Source organism: Lepidochelys olivacea (assembly GCF_965140295.1).
Source record: "Lepidochelys olivacea isolate rLepOli2 genome assembly, chromosome: 4".
In the NCBI taxonomy this organism is placed as follows: domain Eukaryota; kingdom Metazoa; phylum Chordata; order Testudines; family Cheloniidae; genus Lepidochelys; species Lepidochelys olivacea.
Window position 1 is genome coordinate 41,779,156 of NC_140414.1, and position 27,690 is coordinate 41,806,845.

A 27,690-nucleotide genomic window follows, 5' to 3' on the forward strand; every position below is an offset into this window, starting at 1 on the left:
CTTGGGAAGCGGTGGGAATAAATGCATCTAAATGGATAAGTGTGGTGGAGGGAAAAGGTCATTGGTGTTGGGTGTGTAATGGGACAGGGCTGGATCTGGGGAAAAGCCGTTGCCTTCAGCATATTGTGGCTAATGGTGTATGGGATTATTCAAACAAAACTAAAAAGTGGCGGGCCGGGTATGGAGATGTGAATTTTTTCTCAACCTGGGATCAAACAGAGAAATCAATCTCATGTTCCCCCTACAGTAACCTTAGTGAAAACAATACAATCTTTCAATATCATGCAAATAACACCACTCCTTGTAAGAAGAATTACCCTGTACCCTTTGGGGGATACTACTCCTCCTTTGCAAACACCTATGTGACAAATGGGTGCAACCGACCCTTCCCGGCCTTAATAGGCCATCATTGGGTGTGTGGGAACAGAGCTTATACCACACTACCAGCTAATTGGTCAGGAATCTGTTATCCCGCCCAACTCTTCCCACAATTCCGAGTGCTAGGAACCTTCCCTCGAGAACGCCTCCGCAATTTCAGGCGAAAAAGAAGGGACTTAACAGATGCCCAATGGTATGTAAATAACATAAGCCCCTTAACCTGGGAAGAGGCCATTGGCGGTTCCTTAATACCATTAGGGGGAGTAATACACCATGCAAAAAGGCTCCTAAGGTTACAAGCAGTAGTTGAAATAATGGCAAATGAAACCGGAGAAAGTTTAAGAGCCCTGGCCAAAGAAATGGGGGCAATCCGACAGATGGCCCTCCAAAACCATCACGCATTGGACATAGTGCTGGCGGCAAAAGGAGGGACTTGTGCTCTCACTGGAAAAGACTGCTGTGTGTATAAACCAGACAACACCAATGGATCATGCTAGCCACTTAGAACAAATTCCCCACGAAGAGCCAAGTTCTTTATGGAAGTGGCTAAGTAACCTTTTCAATTTCTCTGGCGTAGGAAACTGGTTGTTTCAGGGAGCCCTAACTCTCTTGTTTGGAATCTTAATAATTTTTGTATGTTTTCAGTTACTTTCCTGTTGTATCCAAAATTGTGTCAGGCATGCTACACAGATAGCTGCCCCAAACCATAGTGCTACTTTGATGGTTTTAAATATCACTGATGAACAAAGAGATAAAGAACGATTGATATGTGGAACCCAGTCATTGTTGGTCATTGTGTAGCTTGACCAAAAGGAGGGATTGTGAAAGTAGAATGAATTATATTGAAATTATAATTCATTAAAGAAATGCTGCTTGAAAGGTTTGTTGAAATATAGTTGTCAGGAAGAGAAACATTAAGGAGTGTGAGACAATGGGTCCTCAAACTAATTAACTTAGAGCTCCTACTGAGCTAGGAGATTGGTAAAGATTAGTATGCAAATAAGATATGTATGTATATTTGTCAGTTTCTTCTTCCTTTTGTCTCTTATGTTAAATTGGCTTTCCCTTATCTGTCTAAATAAGTTAGCTTGAGCTTTGGCAGGAGGCTCGCACATATCTGGGTGCATTGGCAAAGCGCTTTGCTAATAAACAGAGTGGTCTGACAAATTTGTGAGTCTTGAATCTGACTTTGACACAATGTACAGAACCAATAACATTTATTATATGACTAGTATATTACACATTATACATTTATAGTAATTGTAAAATCCACAGATAGTAATCACAGGATGGGCTAGTTTGCTCTGAGATAATGAGAAAATCCTTTACTAAATTTCAAGAAGTAAATCCTTTAGTAAACTTGCTAAAAGTCAAATTTAAAATAAACAGAACTTTAAGCAGCTACCACTATGGGGAAAAAAATCACAACTGTGATTAATAACTTCAAAACGTATAGCAGTTTGGTGTTAGTTTAAGCTGATATTCAAAATACACTGAGGAGGGTTTTTCAACATTTGGATATGCAAAGCTTTGCACATGCTGTTATCACAGTGACATATACAAGTCAGATGTGTACACACAACTGATCAGTTATGCATCATCCTGGCCATGTGCATGCACATCATTTTATGAGTTTATTTTTGCCCCTAAAAATTTTGAACATCAGGTCTCCGGTGTGTTTTTTGTTATACAAGCATACACAAGGCATATACTTACAAATCAAAGACTAAGTAATGGAATCCTTCTTCTGATATGCTGTCATGAAGCCGCACTATTAAAAGAAGAAAAAAAAGAAACAGATTTATCTCACATGGCTCTCTGTTTTTTCCACTCTACCCCAGGTTTTTTGGTTGGCTAGTGTTGTGTTGTTCTTCCACCCTCTCCCCCCAACCCTTTCTCGAGTTGTTCTTTTTTGCTTAGGGCTTTTCTTTTTGAGGCGATAACAAACAAAACCATCTATATAATTCTGTACTTATTTCTAGGGGTGTCCGTGTTATGGCAGAGAAGCACTCTGTGATCAATTCCTATCCTCCCTCCCCACTTTGCCTCTGCCCTTAGTGTGCGATAGAATTTCTGCAAACACCATCTGAAAATATATTACATTAATATTAATGCCAACCAACTAGTTCCTTTCCCTTGACAAATACTCTCTGACCACCAGTCTTTGAAATAAGAGTGTACAAAGGTTCCCAACTGCTGAACTTCAACTGTGTTAGATACATGGTATTAGTAATAAGGGTTATTTTCTCAAAACCATTAACCAGGAATGTACTGTAAAAATAGTTAAGTGTCAACTAATGCTAGATTTCAGAAGAACAAATTATTCTAACATTGTTTTAACAATTAAAATGTTCAATAAGCAGACACAAATATATGCTAGGGGACTATAACCGGCTGAGAAACAAGAAAGCATTCTTTTGCAGGCTTCATTGTGACTAAATCAACAGCATTTGACTACATAAGAGAGAGATGAATTTAAAAAAAAAACAAACCCACACACTTCAGTTAATATTTTGAAGCACTGGCTTTATGGAAGTAGAAAGTAGCCAATGTTAAAAACAAAACTGTTGCCTATGCAGATAATTTATTGTGTTGTTCTTGTCAGTTTCTCAAAGTCTAGCTAAATTAACTGCCAACAGTTTCAGCCCAACCCTCATTTAAAATGTCCAAACAAATGATCTGATTTAAGAAATAAGTAATTGCACTCTACAACACACCAATCCTACCAAATAGAAATACAACACATTTTCCTTTCCAAAGCCACATTTTTGTTCAGTATAAATATTTTTGCTCTTGAGGTACTAATGGAGCACTCTTCTGAATGAAAAGGGTACGGCTTGGTTTGAACTCATTTTCTCTCTGCCTTTCTAAACAGAAAAGCGAAGAGACTACAGAGATCACCACTGCCACTGAAGACTCTGCAACATTGGTGGGTACGTCTTAATGCAATAAAAGACCTGAGGCATGGCCACAGTTGGCCCAAGTTAGCTGACTTGGGCTCATGGGGCTTGGGCTGTGAGGCTATAAAATCAGTGTAAACCTTTGAACTTGGGATGAAGCCCGGGCTCTGAGACCCCGCAAGGGGGTTGGGTCTCGGTTGACCTGGGCTCAAAGACTCAGCGCCATGTTTTTTTTAATTGCAGTGCAGGCATACCCTGTGATACATATCGCAGCTTTTCACAGGCTGACACTGCCACCCAAAAGACACTGAACCTGAAGTCCCCCAAATGATATTTGCAACATAGAGCAGCACAGCTAATCTTCAGAACTCACTGCTACCAAGTATGATTCAGAACAAGAGCTTTGTTGGATTAAAAAAGGGATTAGATCTATGGATCCCAGAACACCCAGACGTGTTATTTATTGGTAAAGATTAACAAACAAAACAAAATAAAATTTTGGAAGGTACAGATGCTTCAGAGTATAAGCCAAATTCTAACTAATGAGGTTTATGAATAATTTTTCACTTTATGTTGGGTTCAAATGAATTATTTTTTATAAAGCAGTGATTACTAGGCAAAGTGGGTGAAAAATTATATTTGAAGAACTATCCTGCAAAAAAGCTGATATCCTCTTAAGCTATAATTTTATGTGTGCATTCTCCTCCTGTAAGTTAACAGGAAACAAGAACAAACTTGTGACAACAAATCAGGTAGCTGAGGATATGCTGTAGTTCCTCAGAAATACATCTGGTTCAAAGCTAGTTCACGTGCCCTACAAAGACTCTTTAGCCATAATACTAAGACAAGCATACAAAAAAGAAAGATAATTGGTAGAATTATAACATGATCTGATTATAATGTTATCCCCCCTAATAATTATAGAGTATATAAGTATAACGTGTTCTCTCCGTTTTCATAGAAATCAATATTATATTTTGCTGACAGGCTGTCCTTTTGTGTGTGGAAGGGGTTAGGGGATGAGGAAAAGTTGCTACAGTAAGAGGAAGGATTTTGGATATGGAGCATCCTTCAATATATTATATTTACCCTATTCTGTCATGTTTTCTCTATGATACTATTATTTATTTATTTTACTGCACCCAAAATTGTGCTAGGTGCTTCACAGCAGACAAAAAGAGACGTGATCTGTGCCAGAAAAGTGTTTACATTCGAAGGATTCTACAAACACCTATACAGATTAACAACTTTACACACACACGAAGAATCCCACTGAACTTACTGGAACCCTTCACACAAGTAAAGTTATTTATGTGCAAAAGTATTTGCAGGATTCTTAGCTGGGACTAGCAAGGGTGACAAGTAGGCAGTAGATGGGGTGCAAATGCATAAAGACCACAAATGTGGTCAGTCATACAGTTGCAGTGCAGCCTTATGCACATTGTGACGGGTTGGATCACAGACACCCCCTGGGAGCTGCCACCTCATGCGCCAAGACTACTTCTGCCCCTGCTTTCCCTGCCAGCTTAGGACTCCAGCACCCTGTCTTGCTGAGCCAGACACGCCAGTTTGCTCCAGCACAGACCCAGGGTCTGATCCATGGACCCGAAAGCTACAGCCTTGATTGAAAGCAACTTAAGAAGTGTTCCTGTCCTTGACACTCAGATGCCCAACTCCCAATGCGGTCCAAACCCTAAATAAATCTGTTTTACCCTGTATAAAGCTTATACAGGGTAAACTCAAATTGTTCACCCTCTATAGAGAGATATGCACAGCTGTTTGCCTCCACCCCCAGGTATTATTAATTAACCCAGAGTATGTATTAAGTAAAAAGTGATTTTATTAAATACAAAAAGTAGGATTTAAAGTGGTTCCAGGTAGTAACAGACAGAACAAAGTGAATTACAAAGCAAAATAAAACAAAACATGCAAGTCCAAGTCTAGTACAGTAATAAAACTGAATACAGATAAAATCCTCACCCAGTAAGCTTCCTTTTACAGACTAGTCTCCTTCTAGCCTTGGTCCAGCAATCACTCACATCCCCTGTAGTTACTGTCCTTTGTTCCAGTTTCTTCCCGCTTCCCCTGAAAATAAACAAACCTGTATCCCTCCACTGGCTCCCAATATCCCCACTTAGACTTCTCAGTCTGTCTCTCTCATATTGTCTATTCCTCCTACCTGTTTTCCGCCTCAGACACAAGTGATGAAGGGCTACAAGTGAGTAGGCAAAGTACTGGCAGATCATGGAGTTCAAATCTATTCCAGGACTCAATAGTAGCAGTGGAGGAATGTAGCAGTAGAGGAAGTAAAAGGGAAGGAAGTACACACCAACTGTACCCACCAGAGCTCAGGCAGATTTCCAGGCATCTACAGATCAGACAGCCAGGACAACCAAGAGGATTAGTTTCAGCAATGTCTGGGGAAATGATGGGTCAGCAGGACAACCCTCCCATAAAATCACCTTGAGGAGTGAAATCCTGAAAACTTTGAGATTCCTAAAAGACTAGATAGGACCAGAGGAGAGTGGAGGGATGAGGAGCCTGGGAATGAGAGTATACTTCTAATTTCCTTCATGCTATTCACTAATCCACAGTACTCTACTGGTTAAAGAGGTGCATGTAAAATTTTATATTATTTTTTTTCTGTTCAGGAACCCTTCCAAAACCATTTACCTTCCTTCAAATTAATTTGAAGACACACATGGGTCCACCAAATACTATTTTTCATTAATTTCTGCCAAAATACCTTAGAAAGGATTTCTAGAAGAATGAACTAGTGTGACAGTCTGTACCCTTATGTTCACCCTTTCTACAAGACTATGATAAATTTTGTACAAAGTATGCCTTGTGAGGTATCGTTTTAAAACTCAATCTGCTGAACATTATTGTCCTGGTAAAATGTGTGGGGCAACATTGTATGTAAAGTTTATCTAAACCAGTGTGTATTTGGACTCAAGTGTTTGGGAAACTCTATTTGAGATAGCAAGGTGTGTGCATACCATTTTCTATTAATGAAATGACAGACTTTATATGCACTTGTGTTGTCCAGGAAGGTGCTGGGCAGTACAAGATGCACATTTCTGGGGGAAAATATGGGACTGGGAATTTGCTGGAATCGTTCTATAATATAATTAAAGATGGCTGGCTGAAACACTCTTGAAGTATAGCTGGGAGTAACTTACACGCTGGAGGCTGTATGAGAGCAGGCCAGGAGTGGTTGCTCTCACAGCAAAGCAGTGTAAAAGGCATCCCATGTTGGAGAACTGAGGGGACACAACTGTTCAACAAAAAGAAAAGGAGGACTTGTGGCACCTTAGAGACTAACCAATTTATTAGAGCATAAGCTTTCGTGAGCTACACAGATCGTACCCTGGGTAATGTCACAGCTAGTCAACTGCAGAATCTTTTAAATTGTGTTACCATCTAAATCACATTGCAGAAGAACTGTGAAACAATTACGTGTTTTTAATTATTAATTATTATTATTATTACTTAAAATGATGTGACAATTTCCAAAGCTAATTTCTCTACAATAAACTGTATTGGCTTTAATGGTTCAATGAACAATGACAACATTGTTCACAGAACCAAATATAGACTCAGGCTACCCCAAAACCACTTTGGATTCAGAGACTAAGGGTACGTCTTCACTACCCACCGGCTCGGCGGGTAGTGATCTATCGGGGATCAATTTATTGCGTCTCGTCTAGACGTGATAAATCGATCCCTGAATCGACACCTATACTCCACCTCAGCAGGAGGGGTAAGCGGAGTCGACGGGAGAGCCATCGCAGTCGATTCGCCGCCGTGAGGACAGCCAGGTAACTTGAACCAAGATACTTCGACTTCAGCTATGCGAATAGTGTAGTGGAAGTTGTGTATCTTAGTTCGAACACCCCCCCCCCCCAGTGTAGCCCAGGCCTAAATTTATTGAGCAACCACGAGAAGGAGGATTTTCAGATTTCCCCAGATGATAGCTTAATATATTAAATAATATTTCCATGCATATAAGAAATTTTTAAATAGAGAAATCAAATAAACATGACTTTTTCCTTAGTAACATTTTGCTTTAGGAAACATCTTGTGTTTATACAATACTAAAGAGAAAACCAGTTGTTGGCTGACTCTCTGCCCAGAACTTCTGCTGAATCAGAAAAGCCAAGTCTGTAGGTCCAAATCAGAATGAATGGATAGTTTGGCTGGTTCTGCAAACTAAGTGTTTCTTGCTCCAGATGCATTGCTTGCCATGAACGGTGTATACACAGAAGATGCTCCAGTAACACACATCTATTCATTCATAGCCAATGCAAGAACATAAGAACTAAAATTATAAACGTAAATTACGTAAAGAACGTAAATTATAAAACTAAATATTTTTAATATCCATTATAACACCAACAGTACAAAAAACAGGAGGAAACATAGTTTGGATATTAAAGTCTGCTTATTTTTCATCTTCCAGCTCCTCACATCGGCTTGAGTTTTTCAAAGTACCTTTATGGCCCATAGTTATTTCTGTTTGTTATTTACTGTGACCCAATGCTCTGCCTCTTTAAGAGCCAGGGACCTGGGGCCAGCCATCATTGTTTGTTTATCTGAAGCAACTGAAGAGGAGACAGGTATTGTCTCTAAAGAACTGGGCTGTCAGTAAGGAAGGAGAAAGCAGGAGCAGTTGGAGGTTTCTTCGGAGAGATTTCCAGAGTCCCCCGGAAGGAGAACTGGTGGGAACCTGCTGAGAAAAAGGGGCTTTCTGGGAGCACACAAAGAAGAATTTGGAGTCTTTATTTTCTGACCTCACACTTGGTAAAGCAACCCCCATCCTTTCATGTATTTATACCTTCTCCTGTATTTTCACTCCATGCATCTGATGAAGTGGGTTCTAACCTATGAAAGGTTAAGCCCAAAAAAATTTGTTAGTCTCTAAGGTGCCATAAGGACTCCTCGTTTTTTCTCTTAATAAATTACCCTAAATTACCCCCAAACAAATGTGTTACTGAAATGAGGAGTTTATTCTTTCAATGGACAATCACATCCTTCAAGAATTCACAATTTGATAGGAACAATAAAGTCAGACAGTAGATTAGTTCACCAAAAAGTTCCCTTCTATAAAGAAAAATAATCACATCTAAAAAGTGGTGCCTAGATTTATTTTTGTCATACTGTTAAACAAAATTATCAGAGTATGTGGAACAGAGAACAGTGATAAAGTGCATATCTGAAAGACAATCACTTTGAAAAAAAATCCATTCATTTTTAGCTTCTGATAATACCAATAACAATGAAAGAAATACTTTGATTTGCCTCACAAATTGAGAGACTAAAAAGGTGCTTTGTGAGTCACATTCTTCTTGTATTTTAAATTGATAGCTAATTATCTCCTATATTCCAGTCTCCTATATCCAAGCCAGACCTCTCTTCTGATAACTGCTTATCAAAATTCATTTTTGTTAGCCAAAAATCACTAAGATAAGAAACTAGTGCCCCACATAAAAGAAATTTGAACTCAACCTTCACCTGAACGACTTTATTTTAAACCTAGTATGTGCTACAGTTAGTTCTCTGTAACAGACTTCAGACATCCAGAACACTAAAATGCATGCACACTGTCACAGGTCAGGGCAATTGTGCCTGCATTCCCTATCAGTGGCCCAGCAAGGGTACCCGCTACGTTCCTCAGCTATTGCTTCTCTTGAGTGGAGACTAGTGTCCCTGTGCCTTCTGACTGGGGTATTTCCAGGCTGCACAGTTCCCAACCTTGTCTTCACTGTGTATTTCCCCGCACAGGCAGGTTGCTCAAGGATATATGCTTACTTTCTCTTTAGAGAGGGATATAACGGGTGCAATTGCTACAGATATGTTAGTGCACAGACTTCCTATGCAAGCCTACTTTATTATTAAGGTACAAAGCATTACAGAGAAAAAACAGTAAAAATATTAAATATCCTACACAAGTATCCTACACATGTATCCTACATAAGCTTACCAGAAGAACACTAACCCTAACATGGTTTCTGGCAGGACAAGTCATTCCACCCTCCAACCTAGTGGAGTCTTTGTGATTTCCAGTTCATCACAGCTTCAGCTCAAAAAAAGCACACTCAGAACATGTTTAGTTGACCCTTTTATACAGATCCAGGGGTTTCTGATCTGGAGTTTCCAGAAGCAGGTAATTGGTACACAACGGGTCTCTCCTTCTCCAGCACTTATCTTCAAAAGGTTGGCTTTGGAGGGGAGAATTTGCATTCCCTTTACCCCAAGGTACTTCAGACATATTGTTCCAAAAAGACCTTTGAAGGTCTTAATATCTTTCAGAGATTGCATTAATCTTGTCTTCCTGCTAAAGAAGTTCCATACACTCTCACAATAGTACATAAACATTTGCATTTATAATTCAATGTACTCCAAAGGTATTAACCCTAATTCAATAAGATTTTAACTTAATTCAATAAAGTTCATTCAGGATATTGTCAGTTTGCCAAACACATCACAGAGAGGAGCAGCACTTGTTAAGACTGAATGAAATATATACTATGTGCCATAGACAATGAAAGTGTGTCAGTGAAACTGCAGAGGCCCCTCCTACTAAAGAAGATGCTCTAAAACTTCTCCAGTCACCTTGTTTATTAATACAGCATGGAAGGGAATTAATAGTAGTTCAATTACATTGCAATACTTCCAGCCTTATTTTAAATGTGGAGATAAAAAAATAAGAATCAGGATCCCTGGAGTCCCCGCTGTTGCCCATCCCAGGGTGTGTCGCTTACCAGCCATGAGCGTAGATCAGTGAAATTAAAGCTCTAACTTGAATTAGTGTATTACTAGAAAGGCACACGCACATTCATCAGTAATGAACATGGAGCTGTAAAAGACCAAGAAGGCAAAGTATGTTTGTTGGAAACCCCCAGCCATTTCCTTAAAGAGTATTGTACATTCCTTCCTGTATCTAGGACAGGGGTGGGCAAACTACAGCCTGGGGGCCACATCCGGCCCTCCAGATGTTTTAATCTGGCCCTCGAGCTCCCACCAGGGAGTGGGGTGGGGGCTTGCCATGCTCCGCACGGCTCCCAGAAACAGTGGCATGTCCTCCTTCCGGCTCGTACATGTAGGGGCAGCCAGGGGGTTCTGCACGCTGCCCCTGCCCCAATCGCCGGCCCCGCAGCTCCAATTGGCTACGAACTTCGGCCAATGGGAGCTGCAGGGCCAGCACCTGTGGACAAGGCAGAATACAAAGGTGCCTGGTCGCGCCTCCGCCTAGGAGCCAGAGAGGGACATGCCACTGCTTGCAGGAGCTGCTTGAGGTAAGCGCCACCCAGCACCTGTATCCCTGATCTCCTCATGCACCACAACCCGCTACCCCAGCCCTGATCCCCCTCCCGCCCTCCGAACCCCTTGGTCCCAGCCTGGAGCACCTTCCTGCACCCTGAACTCCTCATCTCCAGCCCCACCCCAGAGCTTGCATCCCCAGCTGGAGCCCTCACCCCCTCCCGCACCCCAACCCCCAATTTCGTGAACATTCATGGCTCGCCATACAATTTCCATACACAGATGTGGTCCTTGGGCCAAAAAGTTTGTCCACCCCGATCTAGGAAGTGTGATATACGTTTTTTTTTTAAAGCTACCAATGCTCTCCTTTTTCACCATTCCCAACAGCATGCCAGGGAAAATAAACATACAAAAACCCAAACCCAGAGATTTCTACTGTCTAATAACTTAATTTCTTTTTAATTTTTTTCAGGGTTGCACTCTTAATATAAGGAATATAATAACAAGGAGTCCGGCGGCACCTTAAAGACTAACAGATTTATTTGAGCATAAGCTTTCGTGGGTAAAAACCCCACTTCTTCAGATGCATGGAATGAAAATTACAGATGCAGACATAAATATACTAACACATGAAGAGAAGGGAGTTACCTCACAAGTGAAGAACCAGTGTTGACAGGGACAATTTGATCAGGGTGGATGTAGTCCACTCCCAATAATAGATGAGGAGGTGTCAATTCCAGGAGAGGCAAAACTGCTTTTGTAATGAGCCAGCCACTCCCAGTTCCTATTCAAGCCAAAATTAATGGTGTTAAATTTGCAAATGAATTTTAGTTTTGCTGTTTCTCTTTGAAGTCTGTTTCTGAAGTTTTTTTTGTTCAAGTATAGCTACTTTCAAATCTGTTATAGAATGTCCAGGAAGATTGAAGTCTTCTCCTACTGGTTTTTATATGTTATCATTCCTGATGTCCGATTTGTGTCCATTTATTCTTTTGAGTACAGACTGTCCGATTTGGCCAATGTACATGGCAGAGGGGCACTGCTGGCACATGATGGCATATATAACATTAGTAGACGTGCAGGTGAATGGGCCTCTGATGGTCTGGCAGATGTGGTTGGGTCCTCTGATGGTGTCGCTAGAGTAGATATGGGGACAGAGTAGGCAACAAGGTTTGCTACAGGGATTGGTTCCTGGGTTAGTGTTTCTGTGTTGTGGTGTGTAGTTGCTGGTGTGTATTTGCTTCAGGTTGGAGAGCAGTCTATAAGCGAGGACTGGTGTGCCTCCCAAGATCTGGGAGAGTGAGGGATCATTTTTCAGGATAGGTTGTAGATTGTTGATAATGTGCTGGAGAGGTTTTAGCTGCAGGCTGTATGTGATGGCCATTGGTGTTCTGTTATTTTCCTTGTTGGGCCTGTCCTGTAGTAGGTGATTTCTGGGTACCCGTCTCGCTCTGTCAATGTTTCCTCACTTCCCCAGGTGGGTATTGCAGTTTTAAGAATGCTTGATAAAGATCTTGTAGGTGTTTGTCTCTGTCTGAGGGATTGGAGCAAATTCGGTTGTATCTTAGGGCATTGTAGTTTCCTCAGAAAGTCGGTGGTGTCTCGAAGATAGCTAGGAGTGCTGGTTGCATAGGGTCTGAGGAGAGTTCAAATAACCAGATAATCCTGCTGTAAGAGTGCCGATGCCTGAGATGATGGGGCATCCAGGGTTTCCAGGTTTATGGATCTTGGGTAGCAGATAGAATACCCCTGGTCGGGGCTCTGAGGGTGTGTCTGTGTAGATTTGTTCCCGTGCTGTAGCAGGGGGTTTCTTGAGCAGATGGCGTAGTTTCTTTTGGTACTCCTCAGTGGGGTCAGAGGATAGTGGCCTGTAGAATGTGGTGTTGGAGAGTTGCCTGGCAGCCTCCTGTTCATAATCTGACCTGTTCATTATGACTACAGCACCTCCTTTGTCAGCCCCTTTGATTATAATGTCAGAGTTGTTTCTGAGGCTGTGGATGGTGTTGCATTCTGTATGGCTGAGGTTATGGGGCAAGTGATGCTGTTTGTTTACAATTTCAGCCTGTGCACGTCTGTGGAAGCACTCTGTGTAGAAGTCCAGTCTGTCATTTTGACCATCAGGAGGTGTCCATGCAGAATTCTTCTTCTTCTTGTAGTGTTGGTAGGAGGGTTCCTGTGGGTCAGTGCACTGTTCAGTGGTGTGTTGAAAATATTCCTTAAGTTGGAGACGACGAAAGTAGGCTTCCAGATCACCACAGAACTGTTTCATGTTCGTGGGGGTGGTGGGGCAGAAAGAGTCCCCAGATAGGACAGACACTTCCACGGGGCTAAGTGTGTGGTTGGATAGATTAACAATATTGTGAGGTGAGTTGAGGGTACCACTGTTGTAGCCCCCTGTGGCATGTAGGAGTTTACATAGTTTACTGTCCTTTTTCCTCTGTAGAGAAGTGAAGTGTGCATTGTAAATGGCTTGTCTCGTTTTTGTAAAGTCCAGCCACGTGTAAGTTGTTTTGAAGGTTGGTTTTGTGTGAGAGTCTCCTGTTTTGAGAGCTCATTCTTGATCTTCTCCTCTGCTGTACATGATGCTGATCAGGTGGTTCCTCAGTTTCTTTGAGAGTGTGTGTCTCTCACCATAGTCAGTGTAGTATGTCAATTGCAATGGATTTTTTACCTTCAGTCCATTTGCTATGATGTCCATCTGTTTGCACTTAGAGAGGAAGATGATGTCTGTCTGTATCTGTGCAAGTTTTTTGTTGAGGTTGATGGACTTCCACTCCAAACGGCTAAATTTAGTGCCTTGCATGGTGACAAGTATGCATGGAGTGAAAATTATAGATACAGGCATCATGCATCTGAAGAAGTGGAGGTTTTACTCATGAAACCTTATGCTCAAATAAATCTTTTAGTTTTAAGGTGCCACCGGACTCCTTGTTGTTTTTGTGGATACAGATTAACACAGCTACCCCCTGATACTTGTCACTATTAATATAAGCTCAAATCATTCCACAAATGACCACCTTTCAATCAACGAGCAAGTAACAAGCTGTTGGATTTGGAATTATGAGATAAGCCAGTGCAATACTCCTCTCATTCATCAGAGATTTGGCTTTTGAAATCGTTTCAAAACCTAAGATCAGTATTCTGGGGCATTACCTGGCCTATATCACTTGGTCTGTTACATTTCAAATAGTTGCTTAAAAACAATTTCAGGTCCCCTAGTCCACAGACAAAGATTGATCCAGATTCAGTGGATCTGGTTTTGCTAGGGAAGGAAAGCTTTGGTGTGTCTCTATGCCCCCAGGACTCAAAACTGTACCATGGAGACTCCTCTCTAGAATCACCATGGCATGACTCTTCTCCCTACCAAATGCATTTGGGAAGAGAAAGTCTCCTCAGCACAGCCAGCATGAAACAACACAGCAGCAGTTGCAGCAATGCCAGGGCTTGTCTACACCACGAAGCTTTTAGTGACAGCCTTGTCACAATGTCAGCATGTGTAAATGCTCTTTGTCGGCACTTTTGCCGACAAAATACTTCCAGCCCCGCAAGCGCTGCTGACAAAGCTGCGTTCACGCTGCCACTTTGCTGTGGCAAAACTTTTATATTTCAGGTGTGCGTGTGTGGGGGGGGGCTTTTTCAAGTACTTGTGAAAGACAAAAGTTCTGTCAACAACTTGGCAGTGTAGACAGGACCTCTGAAACAGATGATGACATCAGACTGCTTTAGACAGTTTTCACTCTAGAGTTCTCGCCTCTGTGCTAATTGACTGTTTGCTGCACCCAGCCACCTCCTGCCTCCCCTTTGACACAGTCACTTCACTTCAGCCTCACTCCTGCCCTATGTGCTCCACTTTTTCCTTCAATATCATCTTTTCCTTCCTTTGTCTTTCAGCTCAGCTAAAGCCTCCTAACACAACTGTAGGGCAATACAGTGCCTAGCATACGGAGGCCCCAATTTTGGTCGGGATCAGACACAGCCAAGATGCAAACACATAGCAGCATGTGTGCTGTGGAACAGAGGTGGCAGCTCTCCAGGTTACTGTTGTATAGTTGAGGTAAGATATCTGGCAACTTCCTTACACCACAAAACTGGGGGAAGGGGAGGGGAAGTGCATTAATCACAGATCAGTATCCTCTGGGTTTCACTGGTGACTGGCACTATGGGTGCTGAAACTGGGGGGTGCTGCCACACTCCCTGGCTTGAAGTGGTTCCCATCAAATACAGGGTTTAGAGTTGGGTTCAATGGATCTCAGCAACCTCACTATAAAAATTGTTCCAGCACGACTGACTGGCACTACTCCACTGTGTGTAGGGGAGGATTCCTTCCTCAGCTCAAGCTTCTGAAACCCAGTGAGTACAGTTGAGAAACTTGGCAATACTGTTAAAATAGGGATTTGCCCTTTACAATGTCTTTTTTACTGCCACATCCTGTAATTCCACTCATCTGAGTCCACTAAGGTTTGCTGCTTTCTAATAATACTACTTAGCATTTACAGTAGATAGCGCTTTACAAGCATTAGTTAATGAGGGCCCTTGTCTAAGGGATTTGAGATATTTAGAGGCTAATCTAAATTTAGAGATTAGCTATGGTACAAACGTTCAGGAACAACTGATTTTTGGAAGATATTTACACGTTGATGGTGTAAAATATGGTGATATTTTGTGTATCTAAAATAATCTTCCACCATGCTGAAAAGGTACACATATTGTATACTAAAATATTTACTATTGTTTGCAAAAAGCCATTTATTCTGCAGCGCTGCAAATGAACCTATCTTCAGCACTGATGTATGAGAATTGTACAGCATTCAAATTCATTCAAAAGATAAACAACTTTTTATTACAGCACCAGTTCACAGTCATTTGTGTTCACAATTGGATAACAACCCTCTTAAGATGCATATTCACTAGCATAATTAAGAAAAGGCAGCAAAAAATAATTGGGCATTTTAATAATTGGGCAGAATGCATTTGTCCTAGAGGTACTGTATCAGTAAATGATAACTTGTATGAACAAAATTCCACCTATTCTAAAAATACTCAATTGTGACTAACAGCCAAGTCTTGGGGGACATAGGGCTAAATTTCTGTATCCTGAGTAAATGACAGAAATATTTCTACTTAGTCTCCAGCAAATTCTGCACTCAAATTTTAAACTGTTACTCAACAATAACAGAATTATACCACTTTTAAACAAAAATAGTTTTTCACTACATTAACATGGGCAAGAGACTCCTGTGATGCAGACGGAAATACAAAATTATCCCGGCACATAGAATTAGTGGAATTGAACTCATGAAAACAATGTTGGGCCAGATACCCAACTGAGAGTCACTGCTGAATTCTGGCCAGGAATTTCCCAGGTGCATGAGAAGTCTCTGCTGCCATAAAGCTGACAAATGGAAAGCCTGCATCAGACCACCTCTGAAATGTAGGGTGCACATCAGAAAACAGAGGAAAGAGCAAATCGGTTGTGTGGCCTGGAACCCTCTGAGATGCTACATTAATGGTGCAAGTTAAAGCAGCCCCACACCTCTACTCTTCCTAAGATCAGGGAGCCATGACCAGCTCCCTGGCACTCTTGTCTGCACTGAGTGGAGCTTGGCCATAGGACCTCATCTGACCTGATCCACAAGCTGCAAAACGATCTGCTAAAATTTAATTTGATTTGGGAAGACATAACAAATAAATTATGAAATACAGACAGACATTGTGGGATGTCTTATGGTACGTGAGAAGTTTTCAGGGAGAATAGCTGCGACTACCCAGACATTTTTTTCTTCATTTTGTTCAGTACGTTCAGTCTACATCATATAGATACTCACATAGCTTCTGAGAGAACTGCATTCTTAAACCCTTACTCATGTTGAGTAGTACCTTATTTCATTAGAAATCCCACTGAAGTCAGTGGAAACAGAGGGCATAAAATCAATTGTTTAAAAACAAATTAAAAATACAGTTTTTAAAATATAAATCAGATTTTCATTTAAATTAAATACATGTTTTTTAAAATAAAACTATTTAAAATTAAATTTGAAATGATAATCTGAGTTCAGGCCTAAATTTACTACAATCTATTAAAATCATTTAAAGTAAATACATTTTAAAAAATTAAGCAGTATATGTTGGGTGCCATATTTAAAAGAAAGTCAAACCACTGAACTGGCGGAAGTCATTGGCTAAGAACCTGAGTTTGTTGAAGGCTAAACCAGCTTTTGACAGCAGTAGCCTTTTATACAGATGTGGAGAGAATATTTTCTTCACTTAAGTTTATTCAACTGGTTCAGCTCAATGTCTAGTTCAGCCAACATTAAGAAACCAATGGGAGTTGAAAAAGTAGGAAAGTTTGTTGTCTTCTTCCCGTCTATGTATAATAACTAGGTGTGAGTGCACAAGCTCTACTAGTTCTAATATCTTGAAGGACCTGGTGACCAGAAACAATCCGTTCAATTCATAAACTACAGATACTCTTTCTGTTTAATAAATCAGTTACTTTTAAAAGCAAAACATGTTCTTACAGATTTTTTGATAAGCTATTGTTCTTATGCATCCATCACATTTAAGGTAGTTTTATTTAACAAATAAAGAATTTGAAAATGCTGGTTTTAGGTATTTTTAATTGAATTTCAATTTCAATCCAAACAGAGTTTTACTCAAAGCACAAGTAAACAAAAAATCACTTAATAAAAAAGAAATTCATCATTTACCATTTTCTAACATAAAAATTGTAAAAATTAAGATCTGAATATATGTATAAATATAGTGTATTCTGATCAGCAAAAAGCATAAAATTTACTATATTGAGTTGCAAATCAACATACTGTATTTTAATGGTTACCAATCAATGAGAATCAGCCTCTCTTTAGGAAAACTACTAAGATTAAAATTGATTATTTAAAACAAGATTTCCTTGCTGATTTAAATGAATCCACTCTGAATGGGAATACTCGAGAAGTAAGGTACTACTCACTGTAAGAACATCAGAATTTGGCCTACTGTGTTTCATAACTGCACTTTTACATGCATGGAAGTCAGAGTATTCTATTTGGGCAGCATTTTATTTTTTGAACAAGTATTTGAATAATTACTTATATACTATATTTTTGATTGATTTCTAAACATTGGACCAAATTCTGTTTTCCATTATTCCCATGGGACCCACCAACTTCAATGAACTTTTACAAGTATAACGGAGGGCAAAATTTTACCCTACAATTAACGAGACATTGAGAGCCACCTAGTGATCTTAATTACATCCTTGCAACCCCAACGAAATCAAAAGTTGCATGAGTATAACACGCAGAATTTGTCCTTTTTATGTATAAAATCAGTCTCTCTCTATGTGCTTAAATATGCCTTACCTTTTCACTTCCTTCACTGTTGCATTTATTTATTTCTCTTTTCTAATCAAGATTAATCTGATTGCCTAGCAGACAAAACGGTAAGTAGCGATATGTACACCTTTTGCATTAAAGCCAAAATATACTCAATCTGAGGTTTTAATATGGTCCAATAATTTCCTGAAGATTATGGGAGCTTTGTTATTGACTTCCATGGGTCCAGATTTTCCCTTGTGTGAATCTTGAAGACTACTTAGACCAGTGATCTCCAAGATTGATGCTCGCAGAGAAAAATAAAAAGTCTCTAGCTGCGACAATTACAATGAAAACCTTCAAAATTTGAATAGAATGTAACGAAATCAAAGATGTCTGCCTGAGATTGCAGAGAGCCTGAAACAATAACTTTGAGGTGTAAACTGCTAACTCAGATGCCAATATTGATACTTTAAATATCAACATTTTAAACTATTTCATTGCTCATGAAAGTATGTAAGCAAAGTGAGGATGTGTCATAATATAATGGTCTATACTAGAATTTCTAGAAGTGTTAACCAGTGAAGGGCAAGGAAAGTACAGGACAAGGAAAATGTATAAATTAAGATTAACAGATTTTGAACACCACATGGCAAAACTAAAGAGAGGGAATGCAGTTGGTTTCACTTTACTGAAGGCAGGGTTCAGCTTTCAAGTTCGAGTAAGACTGGCTTAGATCACCCCTTCTTACCACATTACCATCTCCATTCAACATGTCTGGTCTCCCCCTCATGCCTTCTCATAAAAAGGCCTTTATATTTGGATAAAAATGTTCAAATATCTTCTTGCACTGATTTCTCGCACCACATTGAAAACTAAAAATCCATATGCAAGGACAGACTTTATATCCTTCACTAATTAAAGGTGCATTGCTTTGTCTGTCTTGATGGCCTGCTGGATAGCTCTATTTTCTAGGGTATAGAAAATATGGATTTGGAAGGAACCTTATGACCCTTGCTTTTCAGGTTGGATAGTATGGAATCATCATGATGGCCTGGGGTTTATCAGCTGCAGAGACCCATTATGAAGAGTGAGAGCACAGAACCGACAACTAAAGCTCACTGAAGAAGGGGGCAAAAGACAGAATGAAAAACTGGATGAAATCTACTGCAATAGACAAGTTCTCCTGCATATGATACTCAGAAAGACCAAATCTACCCATTAAATACTGCAATGGGAAGATAAGATTCTCTCTCCTCCCATTGTACATTTTTACTATGTCCATATGGGGTGAAAAAGTTGGAACACCTTGTGAGGGGGTCCCCGCAGGGTGCCACCTGGAACTGGAGTATCACTGAGCCCGCCTAACCCACCAGCCTGGGCTCCCTTTACACTGTACTGCTTTGACCGGCTCTCAAGCCCCCTCCAGTACACATACAGGTAGGGACACACTCAGCTGCAGCAGAACATAGATGCTGAGATCAGCTCTGTATGGGATGGCTCAGCTAAGGAAGTGTACACAATTATACCATCTTGGGCTGCACAGAGGTCTGTACAGCATAAGCTCATGAAATCTGCCCCCTCCCTCAAGGTGGAGAGGAATACATACAGCTTTCCCCCCAAGTTATGATTTCCACACACTGGTTTTAGAAAAAACAAAAATAATTCTATTAACTACAAAAGATAGATTTTAAGTGATTTTAAGGGATAGCAAAGAGATCAAAGAAGCTTACTTAGCAAATAAACAAAAACACTATCTAAGCTTAATATACGAAATAGATTGGATAAGAATAGCAGAGTCTCACTCTAAGTGATGATACAAGCAGTTTGCAGAGATTCTTGAGGGCAGGGTGGATAAAGATACAAGTGGCATTATAGGTTTCCAGGCTGACTGCGACTCTGATTTCTATATAATTTTTTTTTCAGTTTCAGGGTGGATAAAAATCAATGATTTAAAAAAATAAATAAATAAAAAATTGGGATTTTTTTTATTTAAATCAGATTTTTTTGATAAAATGTTTTTTGAGGAAAAATCCTATCTAAAGATACTTTTAATTAAGATACATTATATCTCATCACGGAACAGGGATTAAAAATTCTAATTCTATAGTATGAGACAATATATTCATGTAATGTTTAAGAAATGTTTTGTAAATGAATTCCAATAGTTCATGGATTAGGGTCCTAATCTTATGGTGTTACAGGGGCTTCTGTATAGATTATTTAGGTTAATCTTTCTATCTACCCAATGGGACTTAGTGCTCAGTCTAGGGGTCTCAAAGTCCCGGCCCATGGGCCATCTGCAGCCCGAGAACCTCCCCACTGCAGCCCGGGGAAACTTTTAAAAAAGTTCTTTCATTTTGCCATTGTGGCTGCTGGCTGAGGGGGCTGGGAGGGGAGTGGGCAGGAGAGATTCACATGCCCCTCCCCACAACATCACTCCATCATGCTGCTCCTGGGACCCTCCCAGAGGTTGCACTCGGCAGCCTGTCATTCATAAAACTTTTGAGGTCTGTGGCCTGTGGGACATTCACCTTGGGCAGCCCAGCTCCCTGCAAGTGGTTCCCTATCCCTGCTGTTGCTGGCCGAGCCCCGGAGGAGAGACCCATGCAGCCACATTGCTGGCTCTGTCTGCTGCAGGCGCCACCCCCCACAGCTCCCATTGGCTGGGGGAGAGGGACAGAGATACCATCACTAGTCAGCAGGCAGAGTCAGCCATGGAGGCAGCATCATTAGTTGCCGGGCAGAGTCAGCTGCTGCTGCATGAGGACAAGGGAGCGAGGGAAAAGAGTGGGAAACGGGCTGGGAGGTGGCATGACTCATGAGGCTCCAATGACAGCGTGAGGGGGCACGCTGCCTCCATCTCCCCTCTCCAAGCGCTAACTCCGTGGCCAATGGGAGCTCTGGGGGATGGCACCTGCATGGAGGCAATGTGCCTGGTGCCTACAGATAAGATAAGGTGAAGATAAGAAGGAAAGAGGTTCTTTCTAGCTGTTGGCACTGCAAGTCTGTGTAATGAAATGTGGCCCTTTATTTACTTTTTTACCCACTGTCCCATGTAATGTTGGTAGGTTGTGTAGGAGAGGCCATCTCAGCAGGAGTACCAGGAGGCACAGAACCTGATGGGAGCATAATCCCGTGAAGGGATAGAACCACCCACTGCCCCATCTCTTTAGGGTAGTAGCCATGCTCCTCACCCCCTGCATCTGACCAGTGGGCAGACCATGACTGTGCTTCCTCTTCAGCCGCTTTTGTGCCCAAGGAGGCTCAGCCCAGCAAGGTCCTCCTCTCAGCAGAGCATGGAGTGTGCGAAAGCAAAGCAGGAACTGCCTCGTGGTAGGATGATCTTGGTGGTCCCTAAGAGACCAGGTTTCTATTCTTGGAGCTGCCTTTGCCAGTGATATCCAGTGTGGCCTTCGGCAAGGCCTCTGTTCCCCAGCTGTCACACAGGGATAATAACCCATCTCTCTCTCTCTCTCTCACACACACACACACAGAGATTGCTTGTAAGCATCTTACAGAGAGATATCTCAACCTAAAAAACAGCCTTACAGAGAGATGTCTCAACATCGCCAATTCTGACATAAGCGGACTGTTCATTATTTCGTCACTGAGTACCAACAGACTGCCTCATGCTTGATCCGCAAACACGAAGTTGCTGTTTTAAAAGACTAGAATATCAAACAACCTTACACGACAAAACATGCACAGCAATATGATAAATATCAGAGAGGAGAGAGAGAGAAGATGGGCTCAGAATTGAAAAAAGAATTAGAGAGGCAGCAGCAGCTTTTTCAGAAAGCGAGAAAATGGCTAAGTGTGGGAAACCATTTACTGATGGTGAATTTATTAAACAATTCATTATTAAAGTCAGTGAGATAGGCTGATATTGCTGAAAACATCTCTCCTATCTCCAAATACAGTAGCAGAGCGTATTTTTGAGCTCTCTAAAGATATCGATGGGCAGCTCATCAAGAAAAGCACAGCTTTTCACGCATATTCAATCGCAATTGATGAGAGTACCAACTTGGTTGACAATGCATAGCTTGCCATATTTGTGAGAGGCGTTGATGAAAACTTTGCAGTAATTGAAGAATTGCTCAGCTTGTCAAGAATGCGCAGTAGAACAACAGCCAGTGAAATTTTTCACTGCCTCACAGAAGCACTGGAACAACGCAGTCTGCCATGGCACTTGTTAGCAGGCTTAACCACTGACGAGGGACCCAGCAATCATTGGTCAAAAAAATGGATTGGTAGCACTAGTACAAAGAAAGATGGCAGAGCAAAATCCGGAGCAACGAATAGCGTTACTATCATAAATATAAAGGGAAGGGTAACCATCTTTTTTTCCACAGTGTTATAAAATCCCTCCTGGCCAGAGGCAAAACTCTTTCACCTGTAAAGGGTTAAGAAGCTAAGATAACCTCGCTGGCACCTTACCAAAATGAGCAATGAGGAGACAAGATACTTTCAAAGCTGGAGAGGGGGGGAAGAAAGGGTCTGTCGGTCTGTGTGATGCTTTTGCCGGAAACAGATCAGGAATGCAGCTCAGAACTCCTGTAAAAAGTTAGTAAGTAATCTACCTAGAAGTGCATTAGGTTTTTTTTGTTTAATGGCTGGTAAAACAGCTGTGCTGAATGGGATGTACATTCCTGTTTTTGTGTCTTTTTGTAACTTAAGGTTTTGCCTAGAGGGATTCTCTGTGTTTTGAATCTGATTACCCTGTAAGGTGTTTAGCAACCTGATTTTTACAGAGGTGATTCTTTTACTTTTTCTTTAATTAAAAGTCTTCTTTTAAGAACCTGATTGCTTTTCCATTGTTCTTAAGATCCAAGGGTTTGGGTCTGTGTTCACCTGTACAAATTGGTGAGGATTTTTATCAAGCCTTCCCCAGGAAAGGGGGTGTAGGGTTTGGGGGGATATTTTGGGGGTAAGACATCTCCAAGTGGGCTCTTTCCCTGTTCTTTGTTTAACATACAGTTGCAGTGCAATCATCCCTCCATAATGCCAACTATAATAAAACTTCAGAGCTAAGGGTGAACCATTCAAGAAATATATGTTTGCTGACCATGTTTTAAAGAAAGGCACACCAGTGAACTGGTGGAAGTCACTTAAGCACTTGGATTCAGAGACTGTTGAAGTTATAATCTCACTTTTAACAGCAGTAGCTTCTTTCTTCTGCCTGTATAGAAAGAATATTTTCTTCCTTTGGACTAATTCATTCCAAATTGAGAAATCGTTTGGGACCTGAAAAAGCAGGAAAGCTCATTTTTCTTTTCCAGATTATGAAAAAACATGAAAATGAAGGTGAAGATGACCGAGTAAGCTGCAGAAGCCAATATTTTAAGTTTCTCATGTTGACCTGGTCGATTTAATTTTTGTTTTTTTGTTTTTTAATTAACTATTTTAGTTAAAAAAAAACACCAAACCTGATTATAAAAAAAAACCTGAATGTTTAACTAAATTCAAAAATTTATATGCTTGTTTTGTTAAAATATTATATGTTTGCTGCTGAAGAAAAAAATCCAGAATATAGAACATCGTCGTTTTAGTTAAATAAAACAATTTAAATGTCTGTCTGATGATGTTCTCCTCCCAATACAGCATGGCAAGAAAATCCTCCAAATATTAATGATTAACCTGTTAAATTGGAAATAGTTCACCTCCCAATGACTTCATAAATATCTGGTTATTTCATTTACCAAAGGTAATTGAAGCAAACCATCATTCATTTTCTGATATAACTGTAAAACTAATCTGAAAAGTTTTCAAAATAAATCATTTAAAAAAAGTATAGTATGTACCTTCTAAAAATGAAACCTACATTCATCTCTGAGTTGTGAAGAATACGTATTAAGGTTATAACAACCAACAAGTATACACTTTTATGTAGAAATCCATGAATAAATCAATTTGATTTAAATTAAATCCAGCCTGCTGGAGGGCAAGCTGCATTTATTTGCAGCTTAAAACCCCAGGTATAGATTTCACAGGTTAGAAATCTCTCTAGCCTGGGTTCAGCCCATCTCCCCCAGGTCATTCCTTGTTTCTTAGGTGTTTCCAGAAGTAATCTTGGGCGGGGAGTCAGTAAAGAACCACCATGATGTCACTCCCCTGCCTTAAATAGCTTTTGCATATGGTGGGAACCCTTTGTCTCCAACTTTTTAGTTCCCACACCTTTCAGTGGAAAAACACTGGTATTCTATGATGGAGTCCAGTACCAGGTGACTTGGCCACATGTCTCTGTAGGGCCATAGCAGCCATGAGTCAGAGGCTGTTTGTGCTCCTGGTGGGAGATTAGCATCTTCTTAGACCTATTGTTCTTCCTAATGGCCCTTCCCAGCCAGCCATCCAGGCTGATTGCATTCTGTCTAGTGGGCGTTTCCCAGGTGTAAACACATTTGTAACAGATGCATAGACAATATTCCTAATTGCAGATACCAAAATGATACATGCATACAAATAGGATAATCATATGATATCTCACATGACCTATTTTGTATAAAATAGGTCATAGTTATGCCATAATAATATCATAACAATATCCTATGAAGAATATGGGGTATAGCGTCACACACCTGTACGACAAAAATAAAGAAACAGACTGGAAACACCAGCCCTTAAAATATATCACTTTGTGTATAACTATACTTAAAATATATTTAATAACTTTCTCTGTCCAGGAACTCCTTGGAGTAATCCAAAACAGACTTCAACTAGATCCTGGCCTCAGAACTACACAAAATCAGATAGTATTTCCTGTCTAGAAGGGACCGCCCCCACACTACTTTAAAGCTTGCGAGTGGAAGGTTTCAGCACTAAATCCAGATCTATTTTTGATAATCAAGTGTATGACCTTCTAAGTCTAGAAAATTGGTTTACTGTGGCACTAATCAGCCAAGCATGCTTAGGATTTCCTCTTGTCTTCTCTTCTCAACTGAAATATCTTAGAAAGAGAAACAGAACAGCTTTACTTACTTATCATTGCCAGTGAGAAGTGTGTTCTACCTTGTAAATAGGTTTTCAGGGTATCTTAAAAGCTCATGAAAAAAGAAAAGTTGGATTTAATTACTCACAAAAAGAGAGAGGCTAATTTTAACCCTATGGTGTAAATGTAAATGAAACTCAGAATGAAGTGTTCCCCACTCCACCGGATCTTTTCAAAAGATGTATGGCAGGCGTTAAACCATCTAGTGCAATATTTTCAAAAATGAGTAACTCAACATTTGAGAGACCTTAAATCACTAGTCATGTTTGAAAAATCTTGGCCAAAGTATACTTCTAGCCAATATCAGCAATTAGATAAAATAAATTTCCTGTGACATTTCCTTTTTAGAGCCATTCAACCTCGTAATTTAGTTTCTTTCTCATTAGTTTATCACAAATCAGAAGAAGTACAATTAACTTTCTAATTTTTCAAAGTATCACAAGCAAAAGCAATGGGTCTGTATTTGAACAGGGGTTCCTTTCAACATGCTCCTGCTAAATATGCTTATACTTTTTTACATTTCAAGATGCACACGGAAAGACTGAAAGGCGTTTCAATTTCTGAGTTAAAGACAGATTTAAAAAAAAACACACCATGATTTGTAATAGACACAACTATAAGCTGTAGTACTGCAAGGAAAGAACAGTTAGATCGAACAGTTAGAACCTTTGTTAAAAAACAAAGCTCTACTGACATTTCTGGCAGGTAATTTATAAATTATTTAGTGAAATAAATGAATAATATTAAGATTCTTGCCAGCAACTTGATTTCAAGTTAAAAAAAGTTCACCCCTGCACACACAGTAATAATCCTAACAGGAAGAGTGTTTATGAGTAACCTGCATTACTGCTTTGATCACAGCAAGTGCTGGAACTCCAGAGTCTGTGCCCACAATTCTGGACTTTGTACCATCTTTTACCCAGTCCCTCCGTTCTGTTATTCTATTCTCCATCTAGCTGTTACAATTGTTATGTGAATTAGCTTTTAAAAAAACAAAAATAAGAAGGATCACTAATTATTTCTATGGAAACAATTCCCTAACACATTGGGATCAGTGAATTCAGGCAGTTTTCATTCCAGCGACGGTTAAAAAAAAAAAAAAAAAAAAGAGAGAGAGAGAGAGAGATGACCAGAATGTTGAAGCTATCTACAATATATGACAACTATGTTGTTTTCTTTTTTTAAGGTTAGCAACCTTATTTATTTATATAGTTTGATTTGTAAAACAAGAACCAGCCACCTCATTAACTGTGGGCCTTTGCATCATTTACATTTAATTTATCAGTGTCGCCTGTCTGCCAAATAGTAGCCAACTTTGAGGCCTTGCAAGTCAGTTTCTCACTGGAAGAGAAATCCATGGCACACAGTCCAGCGATTTGCTTAGAGTAGCTCATTTTATTTACCACACACACAGTCCTTGAACAGAGGTGACCACAGGAAGTACACAGGAAAATCCCTCTTTCAGAAATCTCAGCCCTAACACCCACGGCTTGCTTTCCAGGAAGCAATTATGCCCCCCAAAATGGCTCTTGTTAGAAATGTTAAGGTAGAGAACAAATTATTCCGCTGTTTGCAACAGCTTTTTCTAACAAGAAACTGCTTCACAAAACTAACAACAATACAGCATTTCTTCAAAGACTACACTGCTCCCCTGCCAAGAAAAAGAACTTGCAAGACTCTGTGTAACAGCGCCATTTAGTAACTCTCACCATAATATTACATTACCAAAATTTACTTAAAACTAGACTGCCCCTCGTAAGCCATTTTCCACCCATGATGATAACCTCTGCACAATCTATGATGCCGATTCTATCCTATAACAATGGAGTAGGGAAAAGATGGCTCCAGGCCCCTTGCCCAATGCCTGCCCTCTTCTTTCCACACCTTGCCCGCAATACAGCCCCATGCCAACAGCATTATGTTGGCGGAGGAGTCCACTTACATCACGGGGGCTCTTTTCTCCCCTTTAAATATCCTGAACAATGCAAAGGGATGCTATTTTAGTGGAGAATTGGCCCTACTGTACCCCTCTTCTCCAATCCCTGAGGAAAACAGACAGACCTTGATATTGCCTCATTCACCTTCCAGTGATCATCCTCAGCCAAAGTTAGGATGCAATCCAGAATGAAGTTAGCTTCCTCAGCTTTTTGTCAATGGAAGTCCTTGAATTTTCTGTTTTCCACAGCCTCAGCCCTATTTCCTGGGGCAGCATTTCTGACATGTATGGGAAGGGAGGGGTAGAATCTTAGAGGGCTGCAGTCTAAAGCGAACAGGAAAATTCTATCTCAGAAATTAGCCTGGCAGAAGAAAATACTCCAGTGACCTCCCATTCCACAACCTTTTATCCAAGACAAAGAGAGGAGAGCTGCAGCAACTTCAACAGCAATTAGTGCCAGAGCAGCAGCTTCTTGTTGCAGCCTTTCAACTGAAGAGGGGGATTTTTTGCCAGTCCTGCAGATACTTAGCACTGCCTCTGAGGTGCTGAGGACCCTCATCTCCCACTGATTCTCGTGGGAAATGAGGTAAGCAAGCACTTCTCAGTATCAGGCCCTATATTTGTCATTTACAGGGTTTGCAAGAAGTAGGTTAACTGTAACTATTAAGGTAAAAAATTATTATGAACAGAGACAGCAGCATTCTATCAGTCTCCTAGAAACCTCATTACCATACTATCATACTCCTGGAGGGGAGAAAAGCTCAGAAATTATCGTTTTTGTGATTTGCTTCTTGAAAAGACAGCACATACACCTTCTGCATTTATTACAGATACATTTTTAACAAAGCAGTAAAAATAAATAAATAAATAAATAAAATAAAAATCAGCCTAGAGTTTTATTCATCCAGTCTGAGG

General features: G+C 40.4%; 1 protein-coding gene across 22 annotated transcripts in view; it reads right to left on the reverse strand.

Moving 5' to 3' along the window:
• The window catches only part of CAMK2D (calcium/calmodulin dependent protein kinase II delta), a gene marked incomplete at its 3' end in the record, with an annotated part of 266,164 nt that overhangs the window by 103,647 nt on the left and 134,827 nt on the right, over positions 1-27,690 (reverse strand). For all 22 annotated transcript variants that reach the window (XM_084626080.1, XM_084626075.1, XM_084626082.1 and 19 more), the window contains exon 4: positions 2,095-2,149. In XM_084626080.1, the coding sequence (XP_084482206.1) occupies positions 2,095-2,149 (55 nt within the window). The remainder of the gene's footprint in view (positions 1-2,094; positions 2,150-27,690) is intronic.